A 22,982-nucleotide genomic window follows, 5' to 3' on the forward strand; every position below is an offset into this window, starting at 1 on the left:
CTACTCCATGCATCCATCCGTCCGTCCATCGGCCCATCTTATCTAATCTGATCCGTAAGACGCCGGTCGTCATGGCGCGAAACGAAACCACTTTCTCACTCCCTCTCCCAGCCCGGACGGACCAGACATCATCGACGGTGAACCAGGAAGCGGGCAAGGCAGCAGCGCGCTCTCACTCACATGGTCGCTTTGCGCCGCGCCGCGCCGATTCCATCGCAGCGCCATGCGGCCGCCGCACGCCTCCGCGTTCGGCGCCGCCGCCGGCCTTGTCTTCTCCCCCCTCCTCCTCTTCCTCCTCTTCCTTCTGTTGTCCCAACCGGCCACCGCCAGCCGCGCCCGCGAGCTGAGCTTGTGCGCCCAGGCCTGCCAAACCGCCCTGCGCCCGTGCCGCTTCGCCGACTCGAGGCCTACCGACTCCCTGTTCGCGCAGTCTTGCCGGAGCCGCCTAGCGCTGTCGTCGGCGTACCTCTGCTTCGAGACCGAGTGCGGCCCCCAGGATCGGGCTGTTTCGATCGTGAGCTTCAATGAGACTTGCATGGACGTGCTCGGCAGCCCGGTGCCTGCATTCGATCTCGTTGCCAACTACACGGCCGATGACGTCTCCCGTCTGCCGAGGGTCACCAGGAATGAGTCGCTGCATGTCGGCGAGCCCTTCTCCGGGCCGGTGCTGCCGTCGCCGGAGCACTTTATCGCGTGGTTCGAGACACTTGTAAGTCGGCTTTTTTCCCCACTGCTTCTGTTTGCTCGGGTGACAGGGTGTCTCTGACACGGGCGCAGGACGCCGTTGCCTATGTCCAACGGCACCACTTCTACTACGGGTACGTTTCGCCAGCGACCCCCCATGTGTCGCGGCCGGAATGCTGACCAGAGTAGCTTCTCCATGGTCATCTTTTGGGTCGCCGTAGTGGCCGTTGGTGTCCTCAACAAGGTATTCTTGATCCTTTCCCGTCTGTGTTACAGGCACGGCCCCTGGCCGACGTCGCGGGGCAGGAAATGGGTCCAACGCAACATCACCATCCCCGCGACCTTTGGTTATCGATGCGCGCAGGACGTATGGTGGGGCACAGTCCCTCCCCGGATAGAGTCCATCACCATCGTCGTCTTTCTCCTCGTCAATGTCGCCCTGAGCGTCTGGGGCTACCGAATTGTCGACGTCAACTACTACTTCCCCACCAGGGAAAAGCAGATCCTCCGATATGTCTCGGATCGTACAGGCATCATCTCCTTCTTCAACTTCCCGATCATCTGGCTCTTTGGGATGCGAAATAACATCGCCATGTGGCTGACGGGATGGGACTACGGCACCTTCAACAACTTCCATCGCTGGGTAGCAAGGATCGCGGTTGTGCAGGCGGTCGTACACTCGGTGGGCTACACTGTGCTGATATTCCGAGGTACGTCGTCTTCCCACGACCTCAGACGGCCGGCCCCATCAGACATGCTGACAACGCGCAGAGGGCGGCTGGGCTTATTACAAGTCTTGGTTCCTTCACTGGTTCTGGAATGCGGGTGTCATCGCCACTGTCCTCATGGTCCTCCTGGCCGTCCCCGGCTCTATTTACTGGATGCGAAGGCGTCACTACGAAATGTTCCTGATCTTGCACATTATCCTATCCATGTTGGTTTTGCTGACTATGCTTGGGTGAGTCCTTGCCGCCGCGTCCCACTCCCTTGAGCCAATACTGATAGACCCAAGTCACGTTTCCATTTTCAAGAACCACGAGTTCGATGGGCTGTTTTGGGTGCCTCTATATATCTGGGTGCTCGACCGACTTACACGCGCTGTCCGCATCATTCTCTTTAGCCCACGAAGCTGGGCCGCTGACTGCCTAGCTACATTCCACGACTCGGCCAATATCGTGCGCCTCGTGGTTCCCATCAACAAGGCGGCCTTCAAGGTGAGGCCGGGGACGTTCTTCTACCTCATGATTCTCGACGACTCGCGCCCCTGGGAGAGCCATCCCTTCACCGTGGCGTACGTTGCATGCGACGACTCTGCAAAGTCCCTAAGCGAGCAGGCCCGGCTGCTGGATTCCGACGACGACCTTGCCGATGGCGGCGAGCCTGACTTGTCCCAGCCAAGCACGCCGTGCATGACATTTCTAATTCGCCCATATGACGGCCAGAGCCGGCGACTACAAGAACTCGCAGCATCCGAACCGTCAGCGCCCACGCGGTTGCGCGTCATGGTCGACGGCCCCTACGGCCACTCGCGAGCCCTTGCCGACTACGACCACATTCTCTTCATCGTCGGCGGCAGCGGCGTAGTCACTGCGCTGTCGTATCTCCGGTCCCTCACTCAGGCCCCCAAGGGACCCAAGGTCGAGATCCACTGGGCGGTGCGAGAGCCGGCCTTTGCTAGGGAAGTTCTCGGCGACATCCGCGAGATGTGCAGCTTCGACAACCTCGCGATCGACCTGTATATCTCTTCTCGCACCGAATCAGTCAACGTTGGTGAGGTGCCGCCCGAGGTGCGACAACATCCTCAAAGGCCCGACGCTCATTTACTTGTGGCCTCGGCCGCCGCCAGGGCCGGAAGGGATGCCTTGTCCGTGGTCGCGTGCGGCCCGGCCAGGCTCTCTGACGACGCGAGGAGGGCCGTCGTCAAGGCGCTCGCGAACTGCGAGTGCCGGATAGACTACTTTGAAGAAAGCTTTAGATGGTAGAATGGGTTCTCGATACCCCAGTGTCTCGGGCGTCTTACGCTACGGGGTGTCTGCAACCCGACCGGCCACAGCCATTAGAACATTTAGAAGTCATCCACTGGGATATGGGTGTTTACGACAATTGCATATAAAGTACATAGATGGCGGGTTAGCGAGGTTATCATGAAATTTTCCAAGCATACAAATTACATACGCACGGCACGTTTATAGCCGGAAGGAATACTACAGTCATTCGAGTGTATTGTCGGCAGTGCAGACAAACTATCCTGGTGAGATGAGATTGGGAACTCAACAATACACCACCAATTTCAAACTTCAGGACGGGCCGTGACGCCCAGGTCACTCACGGGCTGCTAGCATTCATAGCACCGACACTCAGTACTTAGGTGAGCAGGGTCTCGAGGGGTTCCCCCGCCACCCACCGCTCCAGGTTGGCGACCTGCTTCCTGTAGAAGCCGGTAATGGACCTCTCCTCGACGTAGCCCATGTGCGGCGCAACCAGGACGTCGCTCGTGCCATTCCTGCCCCATTCCGCGCTCCGCCACTCGCTGTCGCTCGGCAGCGGCTCCAGGTCGAACACGTCGAGGGCCGCACCGCGGATCCTGCCCGCCTTGAGCACGTCCAGCAGGTCGCGCTCCACGACGAGCGGCCCGCGCGACGTGTTGACGAAGAAGGCCGAGGGCTTCATCCGCGCGAGGTCGCGGGCGGTGACGATGCCGCGCGTCCGGTCGGAGAGGACGAGGTGCACGCTCACGACGTCTGCCTCGGCGAAGAGCTCCTCGCGGCTCACGACGCGGAACGTCTTCTCACCAGCACCGCCGTTGCGGCCGTCGCCATCGTCGGGGCGCTCGATGGGCAGGCCGACGCGAAGCGCCTGCTCGTCGGCCGCCTGCTGGGTGAGGTTGGTGCTCCAGGCGACGACCTTCATGCCGAAGGCGAGGTGCATGATGCGGGCGACGGCGGCGCCGAGGCGGCCGAGGCCGAGCACGCCAAAGGTGCGGCCCGCGAGGCCGGTGGCGAAGCGACCGTCCGCCTGCCAGAGGCCGGCCTTGACGTTGGCGTCGCCGGGGGCGAGGCGGCGCGCGAGGCCGAGGATCATGGCGACGGCGTGCTCGGTGGTGCTGTCGGGGGGGCCCGAGTGGGTGTCGGTGGCGCCGGCGACGGGGATGCGGCGGGCGGCGCAGGAGGGCAGGTCGATGGCCTTGTTGCGCACGCCCGTGGTGAGTAGGAGCTTGAGGTTGGGGAGGCGTTGGATGAGCTCGGCGGGGAAGGGCGTGCGTTCCCTCATGGAAGCTGTGGCGGGGGGAAAGTGAACATGGCGTGTGTGAGCATGACGAGCGCATACACACACATGGCTTTTTAGGTACAATGACGCTCACGACGCACATTACGACGGTTCATTTTGCTTATAGAGGAGAGGAGGGAAAGGAAAGGGGAGGGAGTGAGTGAGTGAGTGAAGTAGAAAGAAGGGGGAAAATAAGATGGCGCGCACCAATAACGTCAAAGGGCTCGAGGCGCTGGACGAGCTCATCTTGGACCTCGCGCGGCGCGACCTGGTACGGCAGCAAGGTATCGGGAAAGTATGAGACGGCATACTGGGAGCTGTCGAGCTTGTCGTAGAACTGCTTGGCGCAGCCCTGGTAGTCGTCGAGAACTGCAACCTTGAGTGCCATGGCGGGACGACGTTATGTATTTGCCGGGATATGTTGTGTTGGCAATGGACCGGGCGGCAGAGCACCTATCTGGCGATGATGCCATCGTGGGGTTGTATAAATGTTGGGCCCGAGGCTGACTGACCAGTCGGGCCTCAGGGCGATTGACGACCGAGAACGGGTAGCATGAGGACGACGTCTCCGAAGATCGGAGGCACTGACGCGGGGCGAGGGGTTACATCACGGCGTGTCGGCCGATGCCAGCGAGCAATACGAGAGCGAAGGCTACCCGAGGTACTGAGTATGTAGACAGATGCCCTTGTTGCCAGAGGGTTACGATTGATGGTGGCAAAGGGCATGCAAATCAATTACCCGTGGATGCTCTGTAACCGACCAAGAGGCAAGGGGCCTCCGTTTCTCTCTATGTACAAGTCCCACATCCACGTACAGCAGGACGGCAGAGGCAAGTTGTGACACTGCGTGATTGAATGCCATCTATATACAAGGCCAAAAACGGGGGGGGGGGCAAGAAAAAGGGGAGGCCCTAGATCTTGCTCGGCCTCGACCCTCCATCGATGCGAATCACAGTCCCGTTGAGCATCGAGTTCTCAATACACTGCCTCGCCAGCATGGCAAACTCGTCGGGGCGGCCGGCGCGCCGGGGAAACTCAAAGGTGGCCTCGAGGCTCTTGCGCACCTTGGCCGACATGGCGCTCGTCATGCGCGTCTCGAAGAGGCTGGGGGCGATGGTGTTGCAGCGGATGCCGTGCCGGGCCAGGTCGCGCGCCATGGGCAGCGTCATCGAGGCCACGGCGCCCTTGCTCGCCGAGTACGACACCTGGCCCTTTTGCCCGTCGAAGGCCGCCGAGCTGGCCACCATGACGACGGCGCCGCGCTCGCCGTCGGCGTCGGCGTCGGCCTTGGCCATGTGCGCGACCGCCTGGCGCACCAGGTCGATGGTGCCGCGCAGGTTGACGCCCAGCACGAAGTCGACGTCGTCGAGGCTGAAGGGGGAGCCGTCGCGGTTGAGGACCTGTGCGTTGCGACCAGACGTCATCCAACGTGAGCAACACCGGAGGAGGAGGAGGAGGGGGAAGAGGCAGACGCACCGTGGCCGGCGTCGAGACTCCGGCGGCAGGGATGACGCCTCCCACGGGCCGTCTCGCCTGCTGGGCCCAGTCGGCGGCGCCCTGGACGGCCTCGGAGACGGACGACGAGTCCAGCACGTCGCAGACGAAGAACTTGGCCGACGGGCCCAGCTCGGCGGCGAGCTCCTTGCCGTCCTCGTTCATGTCGAGAATGGCGACGTTGGCGCCGTGCTTGATGAGGTCCTCGACGCAGGCACGCCCGAGGCCCGAGGCGCTGGATTTCATGATTTCATCGTGTGAGCCAGAGAGACATGCTGCTGCTGCTGCTTTGGGCTTGAAGCTTGGTGCTTACCCTCCGGACACGATAAACGTTCGCCCTGAAATCTTCATGGTGGCTCTGTCAATCCCGGCGTGCGAGGCAAGATGTGAATGGTGAGGGAGGGTGACGACGGAGAAGCAGCTTCATCGCGCCGTCAAGAGCCAATGTCAACCAACGTGGTGAACCGACGAGCCGAGGCCCGGCGTGGGAGCTGCCAGGCGGAGATGGACCGCTGCCCCGCGGCGGCATGCGGTACCGTAGGTAGCGAAGTACAGAGGTCAGGTACCCACTAAATGGGGGTCCCTGGGCAGCATTGCTAGTTAGCAGCACAACGGTCATGAGCAGCTCCTCCATTAACAGTGGCCTCGTTGCTCGCTCTCAAGTCACAAAACGCATCTGAATAATTTTCAAGAAAAATCCGTTCCAGCCCGACTCCCGCCAAGTCCTTCCTAATTTTCTTTTGCCTGAAATATCATGTCCGCTACGGCGTCTCGGCGTGCGCGCGAGCTCTCCCCAAGGCACAAACGTCATCGCAAATCTTAGTCAGCAAAATATGGGTGGCATTGACGCCGCGAGCCTTTTGACGCGGCGGGTCATGCGGCCCCCCCCCCCAGTTGGCTCCCTGCCTGGTCAGACCGACCACAACCAAGGAGGAGCATCTACGAGCTCGCACATGCATCATCGTCCTTTGTCGCCCGCAACCAACCAACTGCACATCGGCTCCTGCTCTGGCAGCAGGCTCGCCGCGTTCCGGTGCGACCGAAACCACCACCGCCTCCCAAACCCCCCCCTCGCCATGACGAGGCCACGACGATCATCGGGCGCGAGCCAGGAGAGCACCGGAACGGCCCGCGACCAGGTACGGCCCCAGGAATGCCCGGGCGGCCGCCGCGGCTACGCATCTGTAATCTGTGCTGCGCTGACGGTCTTGGCCTGCAGGAGCTGGGGAGCATGTACGATTACTTGGCCAAAATCATTCTCCTGGGCCCGAGCGGAACAGGAAAGTAAGTCAGCTCTCGAGGATGGTCGCCGCAGCTGTCACCGACGCCAGCTGACTGTTCGTTTTCTCCGCAGATCTTGCTTGTTGCATCGCTTCGTCAAGAATGAGTGGCGGGTGCTCTCGTCGCAGACAATCGGTGTCGAGTTCGCCAGCAAGATAATCAAAGTGGGCACCGGGGCACGTCGGAAACGAATCAAGCTCCAGGTGAGTGATGGGACTCGAGCGCCATCGCTGTCACGGGTCGTGATGCTTATGGATCCAGCTATGGGATACGGCAGGTACCGAACGATTCCGCTCCGTCTCGAGATCATACTATCGCGGCGCCGCGGGCGCGATCCTCGTCTACGATATAGCTTCGCATGCCTCGTTCCGGGCACTACAGCCATTCCTCAATGACGCGCGCGCGCTGGCGTCGCCGAATTTAAGCGTCATGCTCGTGGGCAACAAGCTCGACCTCGCGTCGGAACCCCTCGTCGATACGAGTCTCGCGCCAGCGACTCCAAGCAGCTTTGGCTCCACCTACACCATGACCGCCGCCGGCCCCACGGCCTCGTCCGGCTCGCTATCATCGACCTCGAATGTTGTCAGCGCTTCCGCTGCGCCCGGCACCTCGACAGCCTCGGGCAGGGACCGAGGTAGCTCCGTCGGGGCTGGAACGCATCAGCGTGCCACGATTGCGCCCGAAGGACGAGAAATCACAAGCGCAGACGCAAGCCGGTGGGCGAGCCAGGCTGGGATACCCGTGGTGACGGAGGCCAGCGCGCTCAACGGCGAGGGCGTCGACGAGATATTTGGACGCCTTGCCCGCATGATCCTCACCAAGATTGAGCTCGGTGACATCGACCCAGACGACCCGATGAGCGGGATTCAATACGGCGACGCCGGGGGTTACACGGCCAGTGACGGGGCCAGCATCAAGAGTTCCGTGACGGGTGGGACCATGGACGACGGCGCCGGGCTCGGGCTGGGTCCGGCGGGGCTGCGCAGGCGGCGCAAGGGAAAGAACAGGAACCAGAACTGGGGTCTGCGAGAGTGGGAGGAGGTTTTTACGCTGACGAACAGACGACGAGGCAACAGCTGCTGCTGAGTGGTATCAACCCATCTATCATTTTTTTTTTCATGTTTGTTTGTTTCTTTGGCGGCGTGGAGCAAGCGGTCGTTTTGCCATTGGAGGGGTTTCCCTCTTGTCTCTCTGAGTGGCGTCTTGTCGACGCAGGTGCTTATGGACATGATCACTCAATGTCATGTGGGGCCACAGGAGACGCAGCTGCGGGTTGCATTTTTTTTTTTTTTGCAGAGGATGGATATCATCGTGATGCCGAACAGACGCGTCGACGTGTGCATGGAGGAGTTGGTGTGGTGGGCGAGATGCATCAACATGTCTGGGGCCCGCGCCGCGAATCACCGAACAATCGAACAATCGAACAATATAGCGCTTACCTTGGCGGGAATATACTAAGCACGAGGAGTCCGGCTACTTCGTATCAAGCAAGAACGCTCCTCACACTAGGAAGTGAAGCACAAGCACAGTAGCAATAAACGTCCAAGTTGGAATTGAATCCCCCGCAACGGATGAGTGGGGCTCCGCTTGCTTTGGTGCTGCCGGCCAGCGGGCCTGCGCGGGGGCGCGCGCTGTAGCGGTTCCACCTGCCGGCATCATGAATCCCCGAGAGCGCCCGGCCCGCATCCCCGAGAGCTGCTTCATCTGCTCTCCTCGGTCTCCGGGCCATGTCTTGGCCGTGGACCTACCTCGTAATATATAGGGCATGGGTATATGTACGGGCAGGTGCGGCGACCTTTGCCTTGTCGTCTCCTCCCCGACTTTGACTTGTCCCGCATCGCCCTCAGTCATTCATTCCCTCTGCATCTGTCTGTCTCTGCCCTCTCAAGGTCCCCCCCGGCCGACACTTTTGTTAGGTAGCCTTCACTCCCCGCATCTCTCACCACGGCGACACCCTCTCCCTGTCGGCCCCCATAACTCGCATCGGCGATGGCAGGCGCCCCAAGACATCCACCCATCATGCGGAGCGTCATACCCATCAACCAGAACTGGCACTTCAAGCAGGCGGACAAGCCCGACGACGCATACCTCCCTGTCGCGCAGTTTCCGACCAACATCCACCTCGACCTCTTGCACCACGGGCTCATCCCCGACCCGTTCCCGGGCAAGAACGAGCTCGACGTGCAATGGGTCGGCGAGACGGTCTGGGTCTACCGGACTGCCTTTGCCACTCCCCCCGAGAAGAGCAGCGGGGCCAAGGCCGTGCTGGCGTTTGACGGGCTCGACACCTTCGCCACGGTCAGGCTCAATGGCAAGACGGTGCTCGAGACGGACAACATGTTCGTCCCGGAGAGGGTTGACGTCACGAGCGACTTGAGGGACAGCGGCGAGGAGAACGAGCTCGTCATCTCGTTTGACGCGGCGTACTTTCGCGGGTGGAAGCTCGTGGACGAGCACCCGGAGCACAAATGGGGATGCTGGAATGGCGACAACTCGCGGCTGCCGGTGCGGAAGGCACAATATCACTGGGTTTGTGGCTCCCCTCTGCAGCCGTATGCCGTAGTACATGTAGTAGTCATATCATTTGGACTGAGGCTGACCGCACCAAATCTAGGGCTGGGACTGGGGCCCCGTGCTTCTAACATGCGGCCCTTGGAGACCCGTCAACCTCGAAATCTACCACTCTCGCCTCACGGACCTCTACGTCGATGTCGATGTTGAAAGCTCCCTCAATAGCGCCAAGGTCGTCGCTCACGCCTCCACCGAGGGCGAGGCCTCTTCAGTTCGCTTCGACATCTCCCTCGGGGACAAGACCGTGGCATCAGAGACCGTCGACGTGGGCGGCCACGACGCCGTCGCAACCTTCAAGGTCCAGAACCCAGAGCTCTGGTACCCGATCCGCTACGGCCAGCAGCCTCTGTACACCATCAAGGCCACTCTCCTCGATGGCCACCACGGCCGCGAGGCCGACAGCGTCTCCAAGAGGATCGGCCTGCGCCGCGCCGAGCTCGTCCAGCGGCCGCTCGACGGTCAGCCCGGCACGTCCTTCTTCTTCCGCGTCAACAACGTGCCCGTCTTTTGCGGCGGCAGCGACTGGATCCCCGCCGACAACTTCCTCCCGCGCGTCTCCCCGGAGCGGTACCGCGACTGGGTGCGCCTCGTCGCCGACGGCAACCAGTTCATGATTCGCGTCTGGGGCGGCGGCATCTACGAGGACCAGGCCTTTTACGACGCCTGCGACGAGATGGGCGTCCTCGTCTGGCAAGACTTTATGTTTGGCTGCGGCAACTACCCTGCGTACCCCGAGATCCTCGCGTCCATCGAGCGCGAGGCGAGGGCCAACGTGAAGCTGCTGCGGCACCACCCGTGTCTCGTCATATGGGCTGGCAATAACGAGGACTACCAGTTCGCCGAGCAGAATGGACTCAACTACGACCCCAGCGACATGGACCCGGACAGCTGGCTCCGCACCGACTTTCCTGCCCGCTACATCTATGAAAAGCTCCTCCCCGACGTCTGCAGCGACCTCATCCCCGACACGTACTACCACCCGGGCAGCCCCTGGGGCGGCAGCCACACGACGGATCCCACGGTCGGCGACATCCACCAGTGGAACGTCTGGCACGGCTCGCAGGAAAAGTACCAGAACTTCGACAAGCTCGTCGGCCGCTTCGTGTCCGAGTTCGGCATGGAGGCCTTCCCGTCCATCAAGACCATCGACGAGGGCTTCCTCGCGGGCGGCAAGACGGACCCGGACCGCTACCCGCAGTCGTCGACCGTCGACTTCCACAACAAGGCGGCGGGCCACGAGCGCCGCCTCGCGCTGTACCTGGTCGAGAACATGCGGTACGCGCCCGACCCGATCGAGCACTTTGTCTACTGCACGCAGCTCATGCAGGCCGAGTGCCTGTCGTCGGCGTACCGGCTGTGGAAGCGCGAGTGGCGCGGGCCCGGCAGGGAGTACTGCGGCGGCGCGCTCGTCTGGCAGACCAACGACTGCTGGCCCGTCACGTCGTGGTCCATCTGCGACTACTACCTGCGGCCGAAACACGCCTACTACACGGTCAAGCGGGAGATGGCGCCCCTCTCCGTCGGCATGGCGCGGAGGGAGAGGGAGCAGGAGCACCGCTCGCGCGGTAGCAGCAGCACAGTGGACGCCGAGGAGGAGGAGAAGAAGAAGCACTCGCGCGTGGGCATCGAGCGCGAGGTGCGCATCGAGATTTGGGGCTCGAACCTCACGCTCGAGGACCTGACGGTCGACTGCGTCGTCAAGGCGTGGGACGTGGAGACGGGCGAGGAGACGTTTTCCAAGACGGTGTCGGCGGCGCATCTCCTGCCGGCGAACCGCTCCACCGAGGTGGCCGTCCTGCCGGTGCCCGTGCGCAGCAGCAGGGCGTCCGGCAACGGGGAGAAGAGACTTGAGCAGGACCGCACCGTCGTGGCCGCGTACCTGTACCGCGACGGCAAGCAGCTCGCGCGCTACGTCAACTGGCCGGAGCCGCTCAAGTACCTACACCTGCAGAAGCCGCGGCAGCTGCGCGTGGCGCTGAGCGACGACGAGCGCAGCGTGCGCATCAGCGCCGAGGTGCCCGTCAAGGGGGTCGCCGTGGAGTGCAACGACGACGACGGGGTGCGCTTCGACGACAACCTGGTGGACGTGGTGCCGGGGGAGACGGTGAGCATCGGGGTCAGCGGCGCGAGCAGGGAGACGGTGTTTACGACGCAGTACTTGGGCATGATGGCCTGAGTGAGACATGTGAGGTTTGGAGAATCTGAGCCGGGTCGTGACGATGGATGGATGGATGGCAGAGGATCAAGAAGTCGTGCGATACATGGCGACTATTGACAAATAACCAGACATGTATGTCGCCAGTACTGCTATAAACCCATATGCCCAACGCCCGCTGCATCGTAGACTGAAGCGTAGCAGGACCCTATTGATGGCTACGCGTGTACTACTTCACTCGGCGAGAGGCCAGGCCAGGTGACTCGGAGCCGGTAGGCCCGCCTTACGAGCCTACCTGCATATCTTACTCCTCCTCGGCTCCCGTCTTGCTGTACAGCGTAGTAAAGTCAAACTCGATGCTGCTGACCTTCTGCGGGAGGATGTCAGCGCCATACCATACCACTAACAAACGGCCCGCTGCATCGTGAGATAGAGAGCATCCAGTGGAAGGGACGCGGGGGGGGGGGGGGGAGACTGGCATAGAACAAGACAAGACGAGACGAGACGAGACGCACCAGCAGGAATTCCTTGGTCCTCTCCGCATTGCCCTCCATCGACTTGAGCAAGCGCAGGAAAGGGTCCGTCTCCAGCGCCGTGTCCGGGTCCGTCCTGGCTATGCGATCCATATTCTTGCGCGACCGCCTGTCCACGAAATCGACAAACTTTTGCCTGCGTATGCGCGCGTACGCATCGAGTATCCCCTCCTTCCCTTCCTCCTTCCCCTCCTTCCCCTCCGCACCCTCCGCACCCTCCGCCGTTCCCCCGTCCGCCGCGGCTTTACCCTCGTACACGCCGACGAGACAGTCCGCCAGGCCGTCCACGTCCAGCACGGCGGCCATGCAGCCGTAGCCGCCAAAGGGGTTGCAGACGTGCGCCGCGTCGCCGGCGAGGAGGACGCGGCCTACGCGCATCGCGTCGACGCACCGGTTGTGGATGCGGAAGCGGCTCGTCTGCGTGACGGTGTACTGCGACGGGTCGGGGTGGCCGGGGAGAAGCTTCTTGAAGGCGGCGGCGCGACGGCGGATGTGCTCCTCCTCGGAGATTTCGTCCGCGGCCGAGCGTAGGTCGCCGTAGGTGACGCGCCAGAGGGGGCCGTTGGTGGTGCTGTTGCTGCTGTTGTTGGCCTTGCCGCGCTTGGCGATGAGGCCCCAGAACTCGTCGTCTATCATGTAGTTGCCGCCGTCCCAGCCGTGCTCCTCGAAGCCTTTGTAGTATACCTAGAGGGGGCAGGGGCACCCTCTGTCTTTTAGTAGTCGCCCTCGTTTTAGGGTGACGATGCCTCGATCCTTTTCTTCTCGTGCATACGTGTATGTGGGAGAGATAGGGGGTAAACGTACATTTTGGACGAGCAGCTGGCCCGCAAACGTCTCTCCTGGCCAGTGCCTCTGGAACAAGCACTGACGAACGGTGCTCTTGCTGCCATCGCAGCCGACGAGGTAGTCGGCGCCAAACCTAACGACACGATCCGCCGCCGCCGTCGTCGTCGTCCGCCCCCCCTCCTCCTCCTCGCCGCCGCCGCCCAACAAGCGAACCTCGGCCCAGGCGCCGGCATCATCCTGCCCTACGCGCTCCACCTTGTGGTTGAAGAGCAGGGTGACGTGCTCGGCGTACCTCTCCCTGCAGTGGCGCACCATGATGTCGAGCATCTGGCTGAGCGGCAGCACCGTCATGCGGTCCGGCTCGTCGGCGACGACGGAGAGGTCTATGCCGGCGATGCGCTCGCCCGTGCGGGCGCTCCGCCAGCATATGTAGGGGAAGCTGTCGATGCCCCGGGCGCGCATGTCGTCGAGGAGGCCGGCGCGGCGGAAGACGCGCGTGGCGGGCACGCCGTACTGCGTCGCGCGGAGGCGCTCGTCCGGCCGGTCCCACGCCTCGAGGACGGTGGACGGGATGCCGCTCCGCGCGAGGAGTATGGCCAGGAGGAGCCCCGCGGGGCCGGCGCCTACGATCAACACCTGGGTCTCTTGATGATGAGCTGTCTGGTGGGCCAGAGACCGACACCGGGCGGGGAAGAACGAAAAGGGTGAGACGGAGGATATACATTTTCAAAGGGCTTCTTCTTCTTCGTTTCACTGCCATGACGGGCCGAGCCGCGGCTTGCCGTCTCGACGCCGTCATCGCCGCGTACGCCGTTTGTAGCTGCGCTGGGTTCAGTCATTTCAACGGGATGGATGAGCTCTGACTTTGGAGATGTCAGGACGTTGCTGCAGCCAGCCCGTGGCGGCGGGCGGGCTGCGGGGTTCAATGTGACGCCAACAATAGCCCACGTTCATAGCCCGTGTCACTCTCTCTCTCTCTCTCCCAACCAACGGTGACGGGAGGTCACGGCTGGTCAGGCAGCTCGGGACATGACTGACCGTCGTGCAACGCAGCATGCCGAGCAAGCCCAACATCGGCAAGCAGCGGACCTTTGACATCAACTCCCATCCGACGGATTTCTTTTTAGAGGGGGTGAGGATCCCACCAGTGTCCATGCCCAGAGTCAAAGCAAGGCTCGTCGTCGGTGCCGGCAACGAGCGGCGTAAACAGTACGTTGAAGTAGTAAGTGCAAATGTGGCCTCGACCCGGCGTATGCGTGGGCAGCGCTGCCACGGATTGACCATGGACTTGGACCTTCTCACAAATGCGCCGCTCAGGGACCAGACGCCAACGCGAGACTTCACCTTCTGAGCAAGCTTCGACGTATGGCCGCGCCGCCCAGCGCCATTCTCGAAAGCTTTGATTTAGTTCATCTACGTCCCTATAAACCGACTTTTTCTTACTCTAAGATACTAATAGAGGCTTGCCGAACAGGGCCTTCGTATTGATGGAGGTGTCCATGTTTCCTCGCTGATCGCAGCTAGACGTTGGACGGTCTGACTGTGTTTACAATAAGAGCCGAACGGGCTCACGACTGTTTTCGGGGCCATCGGCAGGGCTGGGATCGGCCCAATGCGGCCCTCTTCCCTGGGCGCGCATTCCAACCCCGCGAGCTTCAACCACGGTGCAACATGTCTGATTCATGTTCTTCCGCCTAGCCCTAGGAATGCCCCATCCGTCTCCCACCACGCACTCGCTCACACGGAGGAAAAGTACCAACTCACTAACTACTTTCGTGGTAGACGGGTATCAGTGGGCGGACGAGGAGGAGGAGGAGGTCTCGCAGCCATGGGAAACCGCATGCGCCTCACGAGACCATCATCACCACGATGTCGGGGCCCTACCATATGAGACACACACTCTCCCCGCAAACGGAATGTGTTGGAAACAAAGGCTAATCAGGCGACCGAGTCCGCAACGGCCGACATACAAGAAAAACAACATGCGTATAAATGAGAGCGCCCAGCTGCCCTGCCCGCTGCGACCACCCGACCCCGGTCACTCGTGCACCAGAAACACGCTCCTCGTCTCCACGCTTTGCTACGTGATACACGTTATCCGAACCCTCTTTCACTTACATATTCTAGAAGCCCATCATGAAGGCCGCCGCAATTCTCGTCGCCCTGGTCGCCGCCGTTTCGGCCAGCCCCGCGCGCTCCAAGAAGGGGGACGAAGACCCGTGCGTTGCCATCAAGGCCGGCTGCACTAAGGAGGTGACCCGACGCCTGACTCCTGCCCAAACACTCAGTAGCCCTGAGTACATCTGCACAAGTGGAAGACTGACAGTGCGACTATAGGAAACTGAGTGTCAGGACCGGTGGGCTTTCATTGAGTGCCCGCCCTACGTCGAACGGTTCTGCCCCTGTTACAATGTAAGTCCTTGTTCGTGTTCTAGATGGAAGGCGACGCATTAGGTACTAACTCTCGCTGCAGAAGGCCAAGTACTGCATTGTACGTTTTATGGTCCTCAATGACGTTTCGCCGCTACAGACACTATACTCACATAAACGTCCTCATTTAGAAAAAAGCTGGATGCAAGCAGTAAACACCGTCTGGGTGCCATGGACTCTCGTTTGGGAAGCGCGGAGGGCAAGTTGGGGATCTGATATGCTACAACATCTCTCACTTGTCGTACTCAGGCGGTCGAGATCAATGCTCTCGGCGGGTTATAGTCACCTGTTAACGGTCTTAGCTGAGGGTGTCGACAACGAGCTGAGCGGCTGTACCGAGTATGCTAAGGCTAGAGAGGAAAGGAAGAAGTGAATGAAACCCTAGAACCTAGAAGGGGGCGGCGGCGAGCTCCTAAGCCAGGGCGGCGATCAACGCAACGTCGGTCAAGAGGTTGTCAACCAGCTCAGGAAGTTCATGTTTGTGTCTTTGATAGGTCCGATTGGGAGTCCAAAGATGACTTGCTGCCCGGGAACAAAATCGTTACGCCACCTAAGTTATCGCTGTGCCTGGTTCGTTGGCTGCTTTCGGGCGTCGTTCCGCTGCCGCTGCCGCCACCGACCGACATGGATGGAAGCGAATGAATCCAGTGGAGGTCTTTCAGGCCCTGCCCGCCCAGCGGCCCCACCTCCAACCGCTGCCTCCACCACCTCCACGGCTCCACCCCCTCCCCTTTATTTTTTCCTCTTTTTCCCCTTCCACTTCTGCGTCGAGCTCCCCCCCTCCCGCAACCAGGTCACTCACCATCCGCCACAAAAAGTCCCATCGTCACTGCTGAGCGGCGCCGCGCAGCCTCGATCCCAGGCCTGCGCGTCGCGATGCAAGGTTCATCCCGAGACGCGCGCGAGCGTTTCGCCGCACCAGCATGCCCGGCGCCGCCGGCCGATGGACTGACAAAACTGGCCGGCCACATGTACGCACGCACGCATGCAACCACGTCCAGCACCGGTGATGGGAGGGAGAAGCCTCCCATGTGAACGATGCCCGCAGCAAGTAGCAGCAGAAGCAGTAGCAGCAGCACGCTCCGCCAGCCACTCGACGACCGAGCCGCGAGTCTTCTTCGGAGGGTCCCTCCCGGGCGACGCGTCTTGCGCCGCCCGACGAGGGGAGGCTGGTTGCGGGAGCGGGACACACCCAATCCGCTCGGATTGAAGCGTCTGAAAAACGTGTTGCGAGATTGGGAATACCCCTGGACCGTCATAGTCCGCGCCTGTCTCTGTTGGCCCCTTTTGTCCCTTCTTGGCCGTTTGGCCCTGCGGGGGGGAGGGAGCCAATGTGTTTTCTACACGGCCGCGGCTCCTTGAGTGCCTATATATTCTTAGTGACCTTTGCGGGACATTTTCCATGCCTGTCCTTGCGGGGTGAGTGCTTGCCGTGATGGGAGTAGTGGGATTGACGGCGGAGGGCCTGGACAAAGGCGTGCGGGCGCGGGCCGGTCAGCCGAGTCGAGGTCAATCAAGCTCGGCGGATGCATCGGCGCCAGCATCGGCGGAGAGGCGCGATAACGTCACTTACACTTCATGACCAAGCTAGTAGCAGCTACCTTACGTAGCAAGCCCACTGTCACGACCAGCACCCATTACATTACGCCTTGCCCGTTGCACTCGTACCTACACTTGTATATGGCTGGCCTCGTCCCCTTCCACTCAATGCGACAGAGCTTCACTTTCACATCCCATTGACCCTGCCACGTACCTCGCGCCCTCCTCGATCCTGTCTGGTGAACCGCGCAAATGGCGTCCAACGACGATGATGCTGAACGTAGTAGCTCCGGCTCCAGCAGGTTCGGCCACTTGCCACTCAGCACATCCGGCCCGCTCGACTGCGCGCTCTCCGGCACGGCGCTGCTCAACGACCCCATCTTCAACAAGGGCACCGCCTTCCCCCTCGAGGAGCGCCGCGCCTTCGGCCTGCACGGCCTGCTCCCCGGCAGCGTGCAGACGCTCGAGACGCAGGCCCGCCGCGCGCGCGAGCAGTACGCCTCGCGAGCCGACGACCTGGCCAAGAACACGTTCCTGACGTCTATGAAGGAGCAGAATGCGGTGCTGTACTACAAGGTTCGGCCTCTCCCCCTCTCTGTTTCTCTCTCTCTCTCTCTATATCTGTCTCTGGGGAAAGGGAAAACGCAACGACAGACGCACGCGCCCATCGTCGCAAGACTCTTTTCTCTTTTTGGTTCTTATGGCTGACGCAATGCCTTTGGGTGGGTGGGTGGCGGACACAGCTGCTCCAGGACAACATCAAGGACATGTTCAGCGTCGTATATACGCCGACCGAGGGCGACGCCATACAGAATTACTCGAGGCTCTTCCGCCGGCCCGAGGGGTGCTTCCTCAGCATCAATGACCGGGAGCGCGTGCGGGCGAACCTCGCGCAGTGGGGGAACCCCGAGGACGTCGACTATATCGTCGTCACCGGTCCGTCCGTCCCTCTTATCTCTTCCTTGTCCTGCTCCCGACCAAGAAGAAACCTATACGGTGAAGAAAGTACGAATCAAAATAAAATAAAATAAAATAAAATAAAAAGAAAAACAAGAGGGGAGGGGAGATAAAAACAGACCCCCAACTCAACTCAACTCACTCACTGACTTTGTCGTCGTTTTGCTCTCGGCTGATTCGGCTCGCAGACGGCCAAGAGATCCTCGGCATCGGCGACCAGGGCGTCGGCGGCATCCTCATCTCCGTCGCCAAGCTCGTCCTCGCGACGCTCTGCGCCGGCGTCCACCCCAGCCGCTGCCTGCCCGTCGTGCTCGACTGCGGCACCGACAACCCGGACCTGCTCGCCGACGAGCTGTACCTAGGCCTACGCCAGCGGCGCGTCCGCGGCGGCGAGCGCTACGACGCCTTTGTCGACGAGTTTGTCGCCGCGGCGCGTGCCCTCTACCCGCGTGCGTATATACACTTTGAGGACTTTGGCCTCTCCAACGGTGCGTGTCGTTGTGCTTCTCCCCCGGCCCCCGCCTTCCCCCCCCTTTTTTTCAGGGGGAGGGGGGATTCCTCTACATTGTTTTTCTTGTCCATTCTTGTCATTGAAATCGAACGAGCTCTTCCGTTCGCCAGAGTGATGAGGGTTTTGCTGACTATTACGTGACAGCTCGCCGCTTGCTCGACACGTACCGCCCGCGCATGGCGTGCTTCAACGACGACGTCCAGGGCACGGGGTGCGTGACGCTCGCCGCCATCATGGCCGGCCTGCACGTGTCGGGCCAGACGCTCGCCGACGTTCGCATGGTCATCTTCGGCGCGGGCAGCGCGGGCGTCGGCATCGCGGACCAGGTGCGCGACGCCATCGCCGCCGAGAGCGGCATCGGCCATGACAAGGCCGCCGAGCGGATATGGTACAGTCGCGCCTTTTTTTTTTCTTCTCCCCTCTCCTTCTCCTTCTCCCTCTCTCTCTCTCACTCTCTGTTCTAACAACAGCATCAACCCGGCTCATCATCCATCTAGGCTCGTCGACAAGTCCGGCCTCATCACCACCTCCACCGCCGATCCGTCGCCGGCACAGAGCCGCTACGCCAAGGACCCCGCCTTCCTCGGCCACGACGCCTCCTCCTCCTCCTCCCTCCTCGGCGTCGTGCAGAGCGTGCGGCCCAACGTCCTCGTCGGCACCTCCACCGTCCCCGGCGCCTTCACCGAGGACATCGTGCGGGCCATGGCCGCGCACGCGCCCCGCCCCATCATCCTCCCGCTCTCCAACCCCACGCGTCTGCACGAGGCCAAGCCCGCCGACCTGCTCGCCTGGACGCGCGGCAGGGCCCTCGTCGCCACGGGCTCCCCCTTTCCGCCCGTGTCCGGCCCGTGGGGGGGTTGTCGTCGTCGTAGCGGTGTTGTTGACGGCGGCGGCGGCGGCGGCAACAGTCAGAAAGAACGAGGAGGACGAGACGGAGGAGGAGAAGGAGAACAAGTGACCGTCGAGGTCGCCGAGTGCAACAACTCAGTCGTCTTCCCCGGCATCGGCCTCGGCTGCATCCTCTCGCGCGCGAGCCGCCTCACCGACCGCATGCTCGTCGCCGCGGTGCGCGCCGTCGCCGACATGAGCCCCGCGAGGGCCGATCCCACCGCCCCGCTGCTGCCGGACGTGCGCGAGGTGCGCGCCGTGAGCGTGCGCGTCGCCTGCGGCGTCATCCGGGCCGCCGTCGACGAGGGCCTGGCCACCGAGGAGGGCATCCCCCCCGCCATCGACTCAGAGGAGGACGGGAAGGAGGACCGACTCGAGGAGTGGGTGCGCGAGCAAATGTGGGAGCCGCGGTACAGACCCCTCCGGAGGGTCGGCATGGAGGGCGCGACGCGCGCCGCGAGAGGTGAGCTGCGCAAGGCGGGCACGGTGAACAGGGCGGACGAGCTGTGATGATGGATGGGGCTGTTGGAGTGTGCCAACCAAGTCCTCGTCCGTCAGTGTGCTAAGATGCGTCGCGTGTGCGCGACACTTGACGGTGGAAGCTTCACGCATTGTGTGGTATTTGAACTGTTCCGTACAAGAAGCCATCGTAACCCCCTCCATCCATGTTCCCCCTTCGTACTGCCAAAAAAGACACCTACTGCCAAAAGGGACACCGCCGTGCGAATCGGCAAGATATGGAAAAGAATAATCAGAGAATGCCTGCCCGCGCCGCCTCTCCGGCGTTCTCCTGCACCAGCTCCTCGACCCTCTTCTTGCCCCTACCGAGGCCGCCTTCGCCCACGCCCATTCTCCGCGCAACGTACCGCTGCGCGACAATGCCCACCGAGAGACTGAGCGTCTCCTCGATCCACTCGGCCACCCATTCCCTGGGATCGACGCCCCCGTCGTCGAGAATCTCCTTGATCTCGTCCGGGATTCCGCTCTCAAAGGTATCCGCGCCCTCGTCGGCTGACCGGGGCGTCAAGGGTGACGGCGCGTCGAGCCATCGGATCCATTTGGCGGGCACGCCCTGGCTTACGGTAGAGAACTCAATCTCGTGCACGGGGTCGAGGACGAACACGGCGAAGCAGACCTGCTCGTCCTCTTCCTCCTGCTCCTTGACAGTAGTAGACTCCTTCTCCTTCTCAGCCGATGCGGTACGCGCGAAGAGCGTCTTGTCACCGTCCAGATTTATGGCCTGCACGGCCAGAAAGAGGTCCGACGTCCGGACAGGGTTGCTCTCGCTCAGGTTCTCTGTGGCTCGGATCTTGGCCTGCTCCAGACCACCACTGCTTGCAAAATATTCCGACGCATACGATTCGGCGCCCGCGCGGCACAGCTTGGTGCCCTCGACCATACCCTTTACGAGCCCCAGCTCGCGGAGAGAATCGGTCTGCCTCCACCAGGGACCGTCGCGCCAGCCAGCGGCGACGTCGTTGGACCGCCGAGAGCTGCTCTCGTGGCCGCGCTGAACGACAAGGAGGTCGCCGCCCTCGACCTGCGACATGACCCGGGAGAAGACCCCGTAGATGAGGGGGTCGAGTGACGGATAGCCGACCAAGTCGTGCGTAATGTGGATGAGGAGGCGCTCGTGGGAGCTGATGGGCGGGGCAAGGGTGTGCAGTATGTTGGTAAAAGTCGGGAGAGCACGGCTTCGAAGTTCATCGCCTAGCATCATGGCGTGTCAGTCGCGACTTGTCTGCCGCATGGTGTTGCACGGCACCGGGTAATGCTCACCGTAATTTCTCAAGGTACCAACGTCAATGCCACGGAGGCCCTTGACCTGGTCGGCCCATTTCTTGGCCTCCTCGTTCTGCTGAATCTCCTTGACAGCGGCCTCGGCTTGCTTCATGGCCGCCGTGGCTGTAGACAAGATGCCGCCCCACCAGCCGCCGCCCGTCGCCTGCTGTTGCTGTTGTTGCTGTTGCTCGACGGGGCCCTTCCTCTCGGCCTCGTGCAGCTCGGAGCTCGTGGCGCTGGGGGTGAAGCTCGCCCTCAGGCTACGGCTGCTGTCGGTGGACTTGCGGCTGCCACCCGGGACCGGCTTGTCGTCGACGGCCGGGGGCGTGGCGGCAGGACGTCTGAAGCCGCCCTCCTTGAGGCGGGGTGTGTGCGGGCGGGACGACGGCTGCTCCGAGGCAAGCTGGGACTCGAGGTCGGCGAGGATATCGTCATCGCCGGCCGCCTTGGCCTTGGCGGGCTTGGAGGCCTTGGGGTTGGCCGTAGGCTTCTTGGTCTTGGCATCGTCGCCGATGCCCGAGAACAGCTCGTCGAGGTTGTCGTCGGCGGCCGAGGCGCCGGGCTTGGCCTTCCGGGAAGCCATGTTGGCGAGGAGGAGACGGACGCCGACAAGGTTGATGAGGGCGCTAGAGAATCGCAAGACAGAGTGGGAGTGTAGTGGTGTGCGAAGTACTGGTCCGGACGTTGAAGTACGGGGTGGAAGCAGAGGAGGAGCGGGACGGGATATGATGGCATCCCGTGGATGGATGCAGTCGCAGTTCGGATCCGTCTGGGGAGCTCCAGCCATATTGCTGTTGCCGTCCCCGCCGCCGGCGGTGATTGGCTGCGGGGCCTGGCGGGGGGGGATCGAGCTACGTATCCGGAGCCTTGCTGCTGGGTGGCCCCACTCTCTCCAGGGGGGTCGCGAGCGACGGTTAATAAGGGCACACTTTGCATCGGTCTATTAGTACTGTAGTCTCATCTCAGCAGCAGTGAAGTGCGAGGGAGGAGCTGCACGTCAAAGGTCACATGAAAGCCCACCCGTACTCAGGGGACGATGCAAGTAAATGTGGTGTAGTTACCAACGCACGGGCTCAATAAGCAAGGTAGCATTCATACAGGCAGTTGACAGATACGGAGGATTCGTGCATCAACCATTCATGGTACCTACTTCGTACCTTGTCTATAGCATCCTGCCGGTACGAAGTACGTGCAAATGAACACATGACGCCGACGCCAAAGTCGGATCACCCGCGACCCGTCCAGAGTATCCTTACCAGAGCATCCATCACATTAGGGATATTCTCGTCAACCTGTCAAGTGCGCTCCCTGCTGCTCGCGCCCGAAGCCGAGCTGCGTCTCGTGCTCGTGCAGGTCGCCGGACTCTCGCTGGTCCCCAAAGGGTCTAGCGCTCCCGCGGCCTCGCCCACCTGAGTGGCCAGCCGCGCAGGAAACCTGAAGGGTTTTGCCAGTGGCGGAACCCCGGACTGTGGCAGCAACCAAATGGAGGCGGGTACGTACCCCTATCATTTGAACAAGCCGGCTGGTGCCCAGCATCAAAGCCAAATACGGAGGTACGACGCACAGGGAGAGTCTCACGTGCATCGCCCGCGTATATGAGTGAGTGCATCAGTCGCGGACCATTGGGCTCAGGGGGTAGCGCGTGATGGAGTGCACCGCCTCTTGTGTGTTTGTCTGTCTGTCTGCAAAGTATTCCTCCGCTTGTTTTGGGCGTGCTGCACAGAGTTGGTGGCCGTTGCGCTCTCATGTTGAAAGTGTTTGACGTAACACTGGGAGCGCGTGTTAGGGCCCGGCGAGTGACCTGCGTCGGCGCATTCTGCCACGGCGAGTGACTTGCGTTTATGAAATGGGGCGAGGCGACTAAGCCATGAGCCATCTGTCGGCGCCGCGCAGGAATCGAGCGCGTCGGCGCCACGCTGCATCTCGACGGTCGGGAAAAAAGGATAGGGGCATTGTTATTCCATGTTTGAATGACTTTGCGCCAGCAGAAGCACTCTGTGCCTCGTGATGCGCGGGCGAGCAGGCGCGCTCAAGTCGTCTCGTCATTCCCACCGTGCCTGGGCAAGCCTGGGCACGTTTAAGTGATGGGGTACCCGGTACGTAC

General features: G+C 61.8%; 10 protein-coding genes across 12 annotated transcripts; 6 read left to right on the forward strand and 4 right to left on the reverse strand.

The window, feature by feature from the left end:
- Positions 1–47: 47 nt before the first annotated feature.
- On the forward strand, positions 48–2,967 carry JDV02_009107 (uncharacterized protein). The gene is made up of 5 exons (XM_047990748.1): positions 48–709; positions 778–818; positions 874–1,394; positions 1,456–1,642; positions 1,697–2,967. The coding sequence occupies exons 1-5, from the start codon at positions 224–226 to the stop codon at positions 2,664–2,666; spliced, it is 2,205 nt and encodes a 734-aa protein (XP_047846757.1). The 5' UTR covers positions 48–223; the 3' UTR covers positions 2,667–2,967.
- JDV02_009108 (Glycerate dehydrogenase) lies at positions 2,892–4,441 on the reverse strand. Of its 2 annotated transcripts, none has more exons than XM_047990749.1 (2): positions 4,159–4,441; positions 2,892–3,959 (listed from the first exon to the last, which is right to left on the reverse strand). In XM_047990749.1, the coding sequence occupies exons 1-2, from the start codon at positions 4,337–4,339 to the stop codon at positions 3,049–3,051; spliced, it is 1,092 nt and encodes a 363-aa protein (XP_047846758.1). In that variant the 5' UTR covers positions 4,340–4,441; the 3' UTR covers positions 2,892–3,048. The 2 variants fall into 2 exon arrangements, with proteins under 2 accessions (XP_047846758.1, XP_047846759.1); XM_047990750.1 differs by having other exon boundaries at positions 4,053–4,441.
- Positions 4,442–4,676: 235 nt separating this feature from the next.
- JDV02_009109 (uncharacterized protein) lies at positions 4,677–5,937 on the reverse strand. Its single transcript, XM_047990751.1, has 3 exons — positions 5,759–5,937; positions 5,428–5,680; positions 4,677–5,351 (listed from the first exon to the last, which is right to left on the reverse strand). Exons 1-3 carry the CDS (start codon positions 5,794–5,796, stop codon positions 4,863–4,865), a joined length of 780 nt encoding a protein of 259 aa, XP_047846760.1. The 5' UTR covers positions 5,797–5,937; the 3' UTR covers positions 4,677–4,862.
- A 423-nt stretch (positions 5,938–6,360) lies between these two features.
- JDV02_009110 (uncharacterized protein) lies at positions 6,361–8,256 on the forward strand. 2 transcript variants are annotated; one of them, XM_047990752.1, is made up of 4 exons: positions 6,361–6,584; positions 6,665–6,729; positions 6,800–6,929; positions 6,988–8,256. In XM_047990752.1, exons 1-4 carry the CDS (start codon positions 6,399–6,401, stop codon positions 7,810–7,812), a joined length of 1,206 nt encoding a protein of 401 aa, XP_047846761.1. In that variant the 5' UTR covers positions 6,361–6,398; the 3' UTR covers positions 7,813–8,256. The 2 variants fall into 2 exon arrangements, with proteins under 2 accessions (XP_047846761.1, XP_047846762.1); XM_047990753.1 differs by having other exon boundaries at positions 6,361–6,729.
- A 190-nt stretch (positions 8,257–8,446) lies between these two features.
- Positions 8,447–11,583, forward strand: MAN9 (Beta-mannosidase). Its single transcript, XM_047990754.1, has 2 exons — positions 8,447–9,255; positions 9,341–11,583. Exons 1-2 carry the CDS (start codon positions 8,716–8,718, stop codon positions 11,471–11,473), a joined length of 2,673 nt encoding a protein of 890 aa, XP_047846763.1. The 5' UTR covers positions 8,447–8,715; the 3' UTR covers positions 11,474–11,583.
- A 30-nt stretch (positions 11,584–11,613) lies between these two features.
- Positions 11,614–13,648, reverse strand: JDV02_009112 (uncharacterized protein). The gene is made up of 4 exons (XM_047990755.1): positions 13,494–13,648; positions 12,790–13,407; positions 11,968–12,669; positions 11,614–11,822 (listed from the first exon to the last, which is right to left on the reverse strand). The coding sequence occupies exons 1-4, from the start codon at positions 13,608–13,610 to the stop codon at positions 11,757–11,759; spliced, it is 1,503 nt and encodes a 500-aa protein (XP_047846764.1). The 5' UTR covers positions 13,611–13,648; the 3' UTR covers positions 11,614–11,756.
- A 177-nt stretch (positions 13,649–13,825) lies between these two features.
- JDV02_009113 (uncharacterized protein) lies at positions 13,826–14,259 on the forward strand (the record flags this gene model as incomplete). The annotated part of the gene is made up of 2 exons (XM_047990756.1): positions 13,826–13,993; positions 14,089–14,259. 2 exons carry the CDS (start codon positions 13,826–13,828, stop codon positions 14,257–14,259), a joined length of 339 nt encoding a protein of 112 aa, XP_047846765.1.
- Positions 14,260–14,907: 648 nt separating this feature from the next.
- JDV02_009114 (uncharacterized protein) lies at positions 14,908–15,749 on the forward strand (the record flags this gene model as incomplete). The annotated part of the gene is made up of 4 exons (XM_047990757.1): positions 14,908–15,024; positions 15,109–15,183; positions 15,245–15,262; positions 15,333–15,749. 4 exons carry the CDS (start codon positions 14,908–14,910, stop codon positions 15,354–15,356), a joined length of 234 nt encoding a protein of 77 aa, XP_047846766.1. The 3' UTR covers positions 15,357–15,749.
- Positions 15,750–15,978: 229 nt separating this feature from the next.
- On the forward strand, positions 15,979–19,791 carry MAE1 (Malate dehydrogenase (oxaloacetate-decarboxylating)). The gene is made up of 5 exons (XM_047990758.1): positions 15,979–17,316; positions 17,484–17,676; positions 17,886–18,185; positions 18,353–18,596; positions 18,706–19,791. The coding sequence occupies exons 1-5, from the start codon at positions 16,993–16,995 to the stop codon at positions 19,604–19,606; spliced, it is 1,962 nt and encodes a 653-aa protein (XP_047846767.1). The 5' UTR covers positions 15,979–16,992; the 3' UTR covers positions 19,607–19,791.
- Positions 19,512–21,610, reverse strand: JDV02_009116 (uncharacterized protein). The gene is made up of 2 exons (XM_047990759.1): positions 20,876–21,610; positions 19,512–20,806 (listed from the first exon to the last, which is right to left on the reverse strand). Exons 1-2 carry the CDS (start codon positions 21,459–21,461, stop codon positions 19,848–19,850), a joined length of 1,545 nt encoding a protein of 514 aa, XP_047846768.1. The 5' UTR covers positions 21,462–21,610; the 3' UTR covers positions 19,512–19,847.
- Positions 21,611–22,982: the final 1,372 nt, after the last annotated feature.

This window comes from Purpureocillium takamizusanense, chromosome 9 (genome assembly GCF_022605165.1).
Source record: "Purpureocillium takamizusanense chromosome 9, complete sequence".
In the NCBI taxonomy this organism is placed as follows: domain Eukaryota; kingdom Fungi; phylum Ascomycota; class Sordariomycetes; order Hypocreales; family Ophiocordycipitaceae; genus Purpureocillium; species Purpureocillium takamizusanense.

Excerpts from the sequence above, each read along its gene's own strand:
- JDV02_009109 (XM_047990751.1), bottom strand. The coding sequence starts at position 5,796 with ATGAAGATTTCAGGGCGAACGTTTATCGTGTCCGGAGG. Across the intron at positions 5,681-5,758 it reads ACGTTTATCGTGTCCGGAGG|CGCCTCGGGCCTCGGGCGTG; the intron begins GTAAGCACCAAG and ends CATGAAATCCAG. Across the intron at positions 5,352-5,427 it reads GAGTCTCGACGCCGGCCACG|GTCCTCAACCGCGACGGCTC; the intron begins GTGCGTCTGCCT and ends CGCAACGCACAG.
- JDV02_009110 (XM_047990752.1), top strand. The coding sequence starts at position 6,399 with ATGCATCATCGTCCTTTGTCGCCCGCAACCAACCAACTGCACATCGGC. Across the intron at positions 6,585-6,664 it reads CCGGAACGGCCCGCGACCAG|GAGCTGGGGAGCATGTACGA; the intron begins GTACGGCCCCAG and ends CTTGGCCTGCAG. Across the intron at positions 6,730-6,799 it reads GGCCCGAGCGGAACAGGAAA|ATCTTGCTTGTTGCATCGCT; the intron begins GTAAGTCAGCTC and ends TTTTCTCCGCAG.
- MAE1 (XM_047990758.1), top strand. The coding sequence starts at position 16,993 with ATGGCGTCCAACGACGATGATGCTGAACGTAGTAGCTCCGGCTCCAGC. Across the intron at positions 17,677-17,885 it reads CGACTATATCGTCGTCACCG|ACGGCCAAGAGATCCTCGGC; the intron begins GTCCGTCCGTCC and ends TTCGGCTCGCAG. Across the intron at positions 18,186-18,352 it reads GGACTTTGGCCTCTCCAACG|CTCGCCGCTTGCTCGACACG; the intron begins GTGCGTGTCGTT and ends ATTACGTGACAG.
- JDV02_009108 (XM_047990749.1), bottom strand. The coding sequence starts at position 4,339 with ATGGCACTCAAGGTTGCAGTTCTCGACGACTACCAGGGCTGCGCCAAG. Across the intron at positions 3,960-4,158 it reads CGAGCCCTTTGACGTTATTG|CTTCCATGAGGGAACGCACG; the intron begins GTGCGCGCCATC and ends CCCCCGCCACAG.
- JDV02_009112 (XM_047990755.1), bottom strand. The coding sequence starts at position 13,610 with ATGACTGAACCCAGCGCAGCTACAAACGGCGTACGCGGCGATGACGGC. Across the intron at positions 12,670-12,789 it reads GCCAGCTGCTCGTCCAAAAT|GTATACTACAAAGGCTTCGA; the intron begins GTACGTTTACCC and ends TGCCCCCTCTAG. Across the intron at positions 11,823-11,967 it reads GGACCAAGGAATTCCTGCTG|AAGGTCAGCAGCATCGAGTT; the intron begins GTGCGTCTCGTC and ends ATCCTCCCGCAG.
- MAN9 (XM_047990754.1), top strand. The coding sequence starts at position 8,716 with ATGGCAGGCGCCCCAAGACATCCACCCATCATGCGGAGCGTCATACCC. Across the intron at positions 9,256-9,340 it reads GGAAGGCACAATATCACTGG|GGCTGGGACTGGGGCCCCGT; the intron begins GTTTGTGGCTCC and ends CACCAAATCTAG.
- JDV02_009116 (XM_047990759.1), bottom strand. The coding sequence starts at position 21,461 with ATGGCTTCCCGGAAGGCCAAGCCCGGCGCCTCGGCCGCCGACGACAAC. Across the intron at positions 20,807-20,875 it reads TGGTACCTTGAGAAATTACG|GCGATGAACTTCGAAGCCGT; the intron begins GTGAGCATTACC and ends CCATGATGCTAG.
- JDV02_009107 (XM_047990748.1), top strand. The coding sequence starts at position 224 with ATGCGGCCGCCGCACGCCTCCGCGTTCGGCGCCGCCGCCGGCCTTGTC. Across the intron at positions 710-777 it reads TCGCGTGGTTCGAGACACTT|GACGCCGTTGCCTATGTCCA; the intron begins GTAAGTCGGCTT and ends ACACGGGCGCAG. Across the intron at positions 1,643-1,696 it reads GTTTTGCTGACTATGCTTGG|TCACGTTTCCATTTTCAAGA; the intron begins GTGAGTCCTTGC and ends GATAGACCCAAG.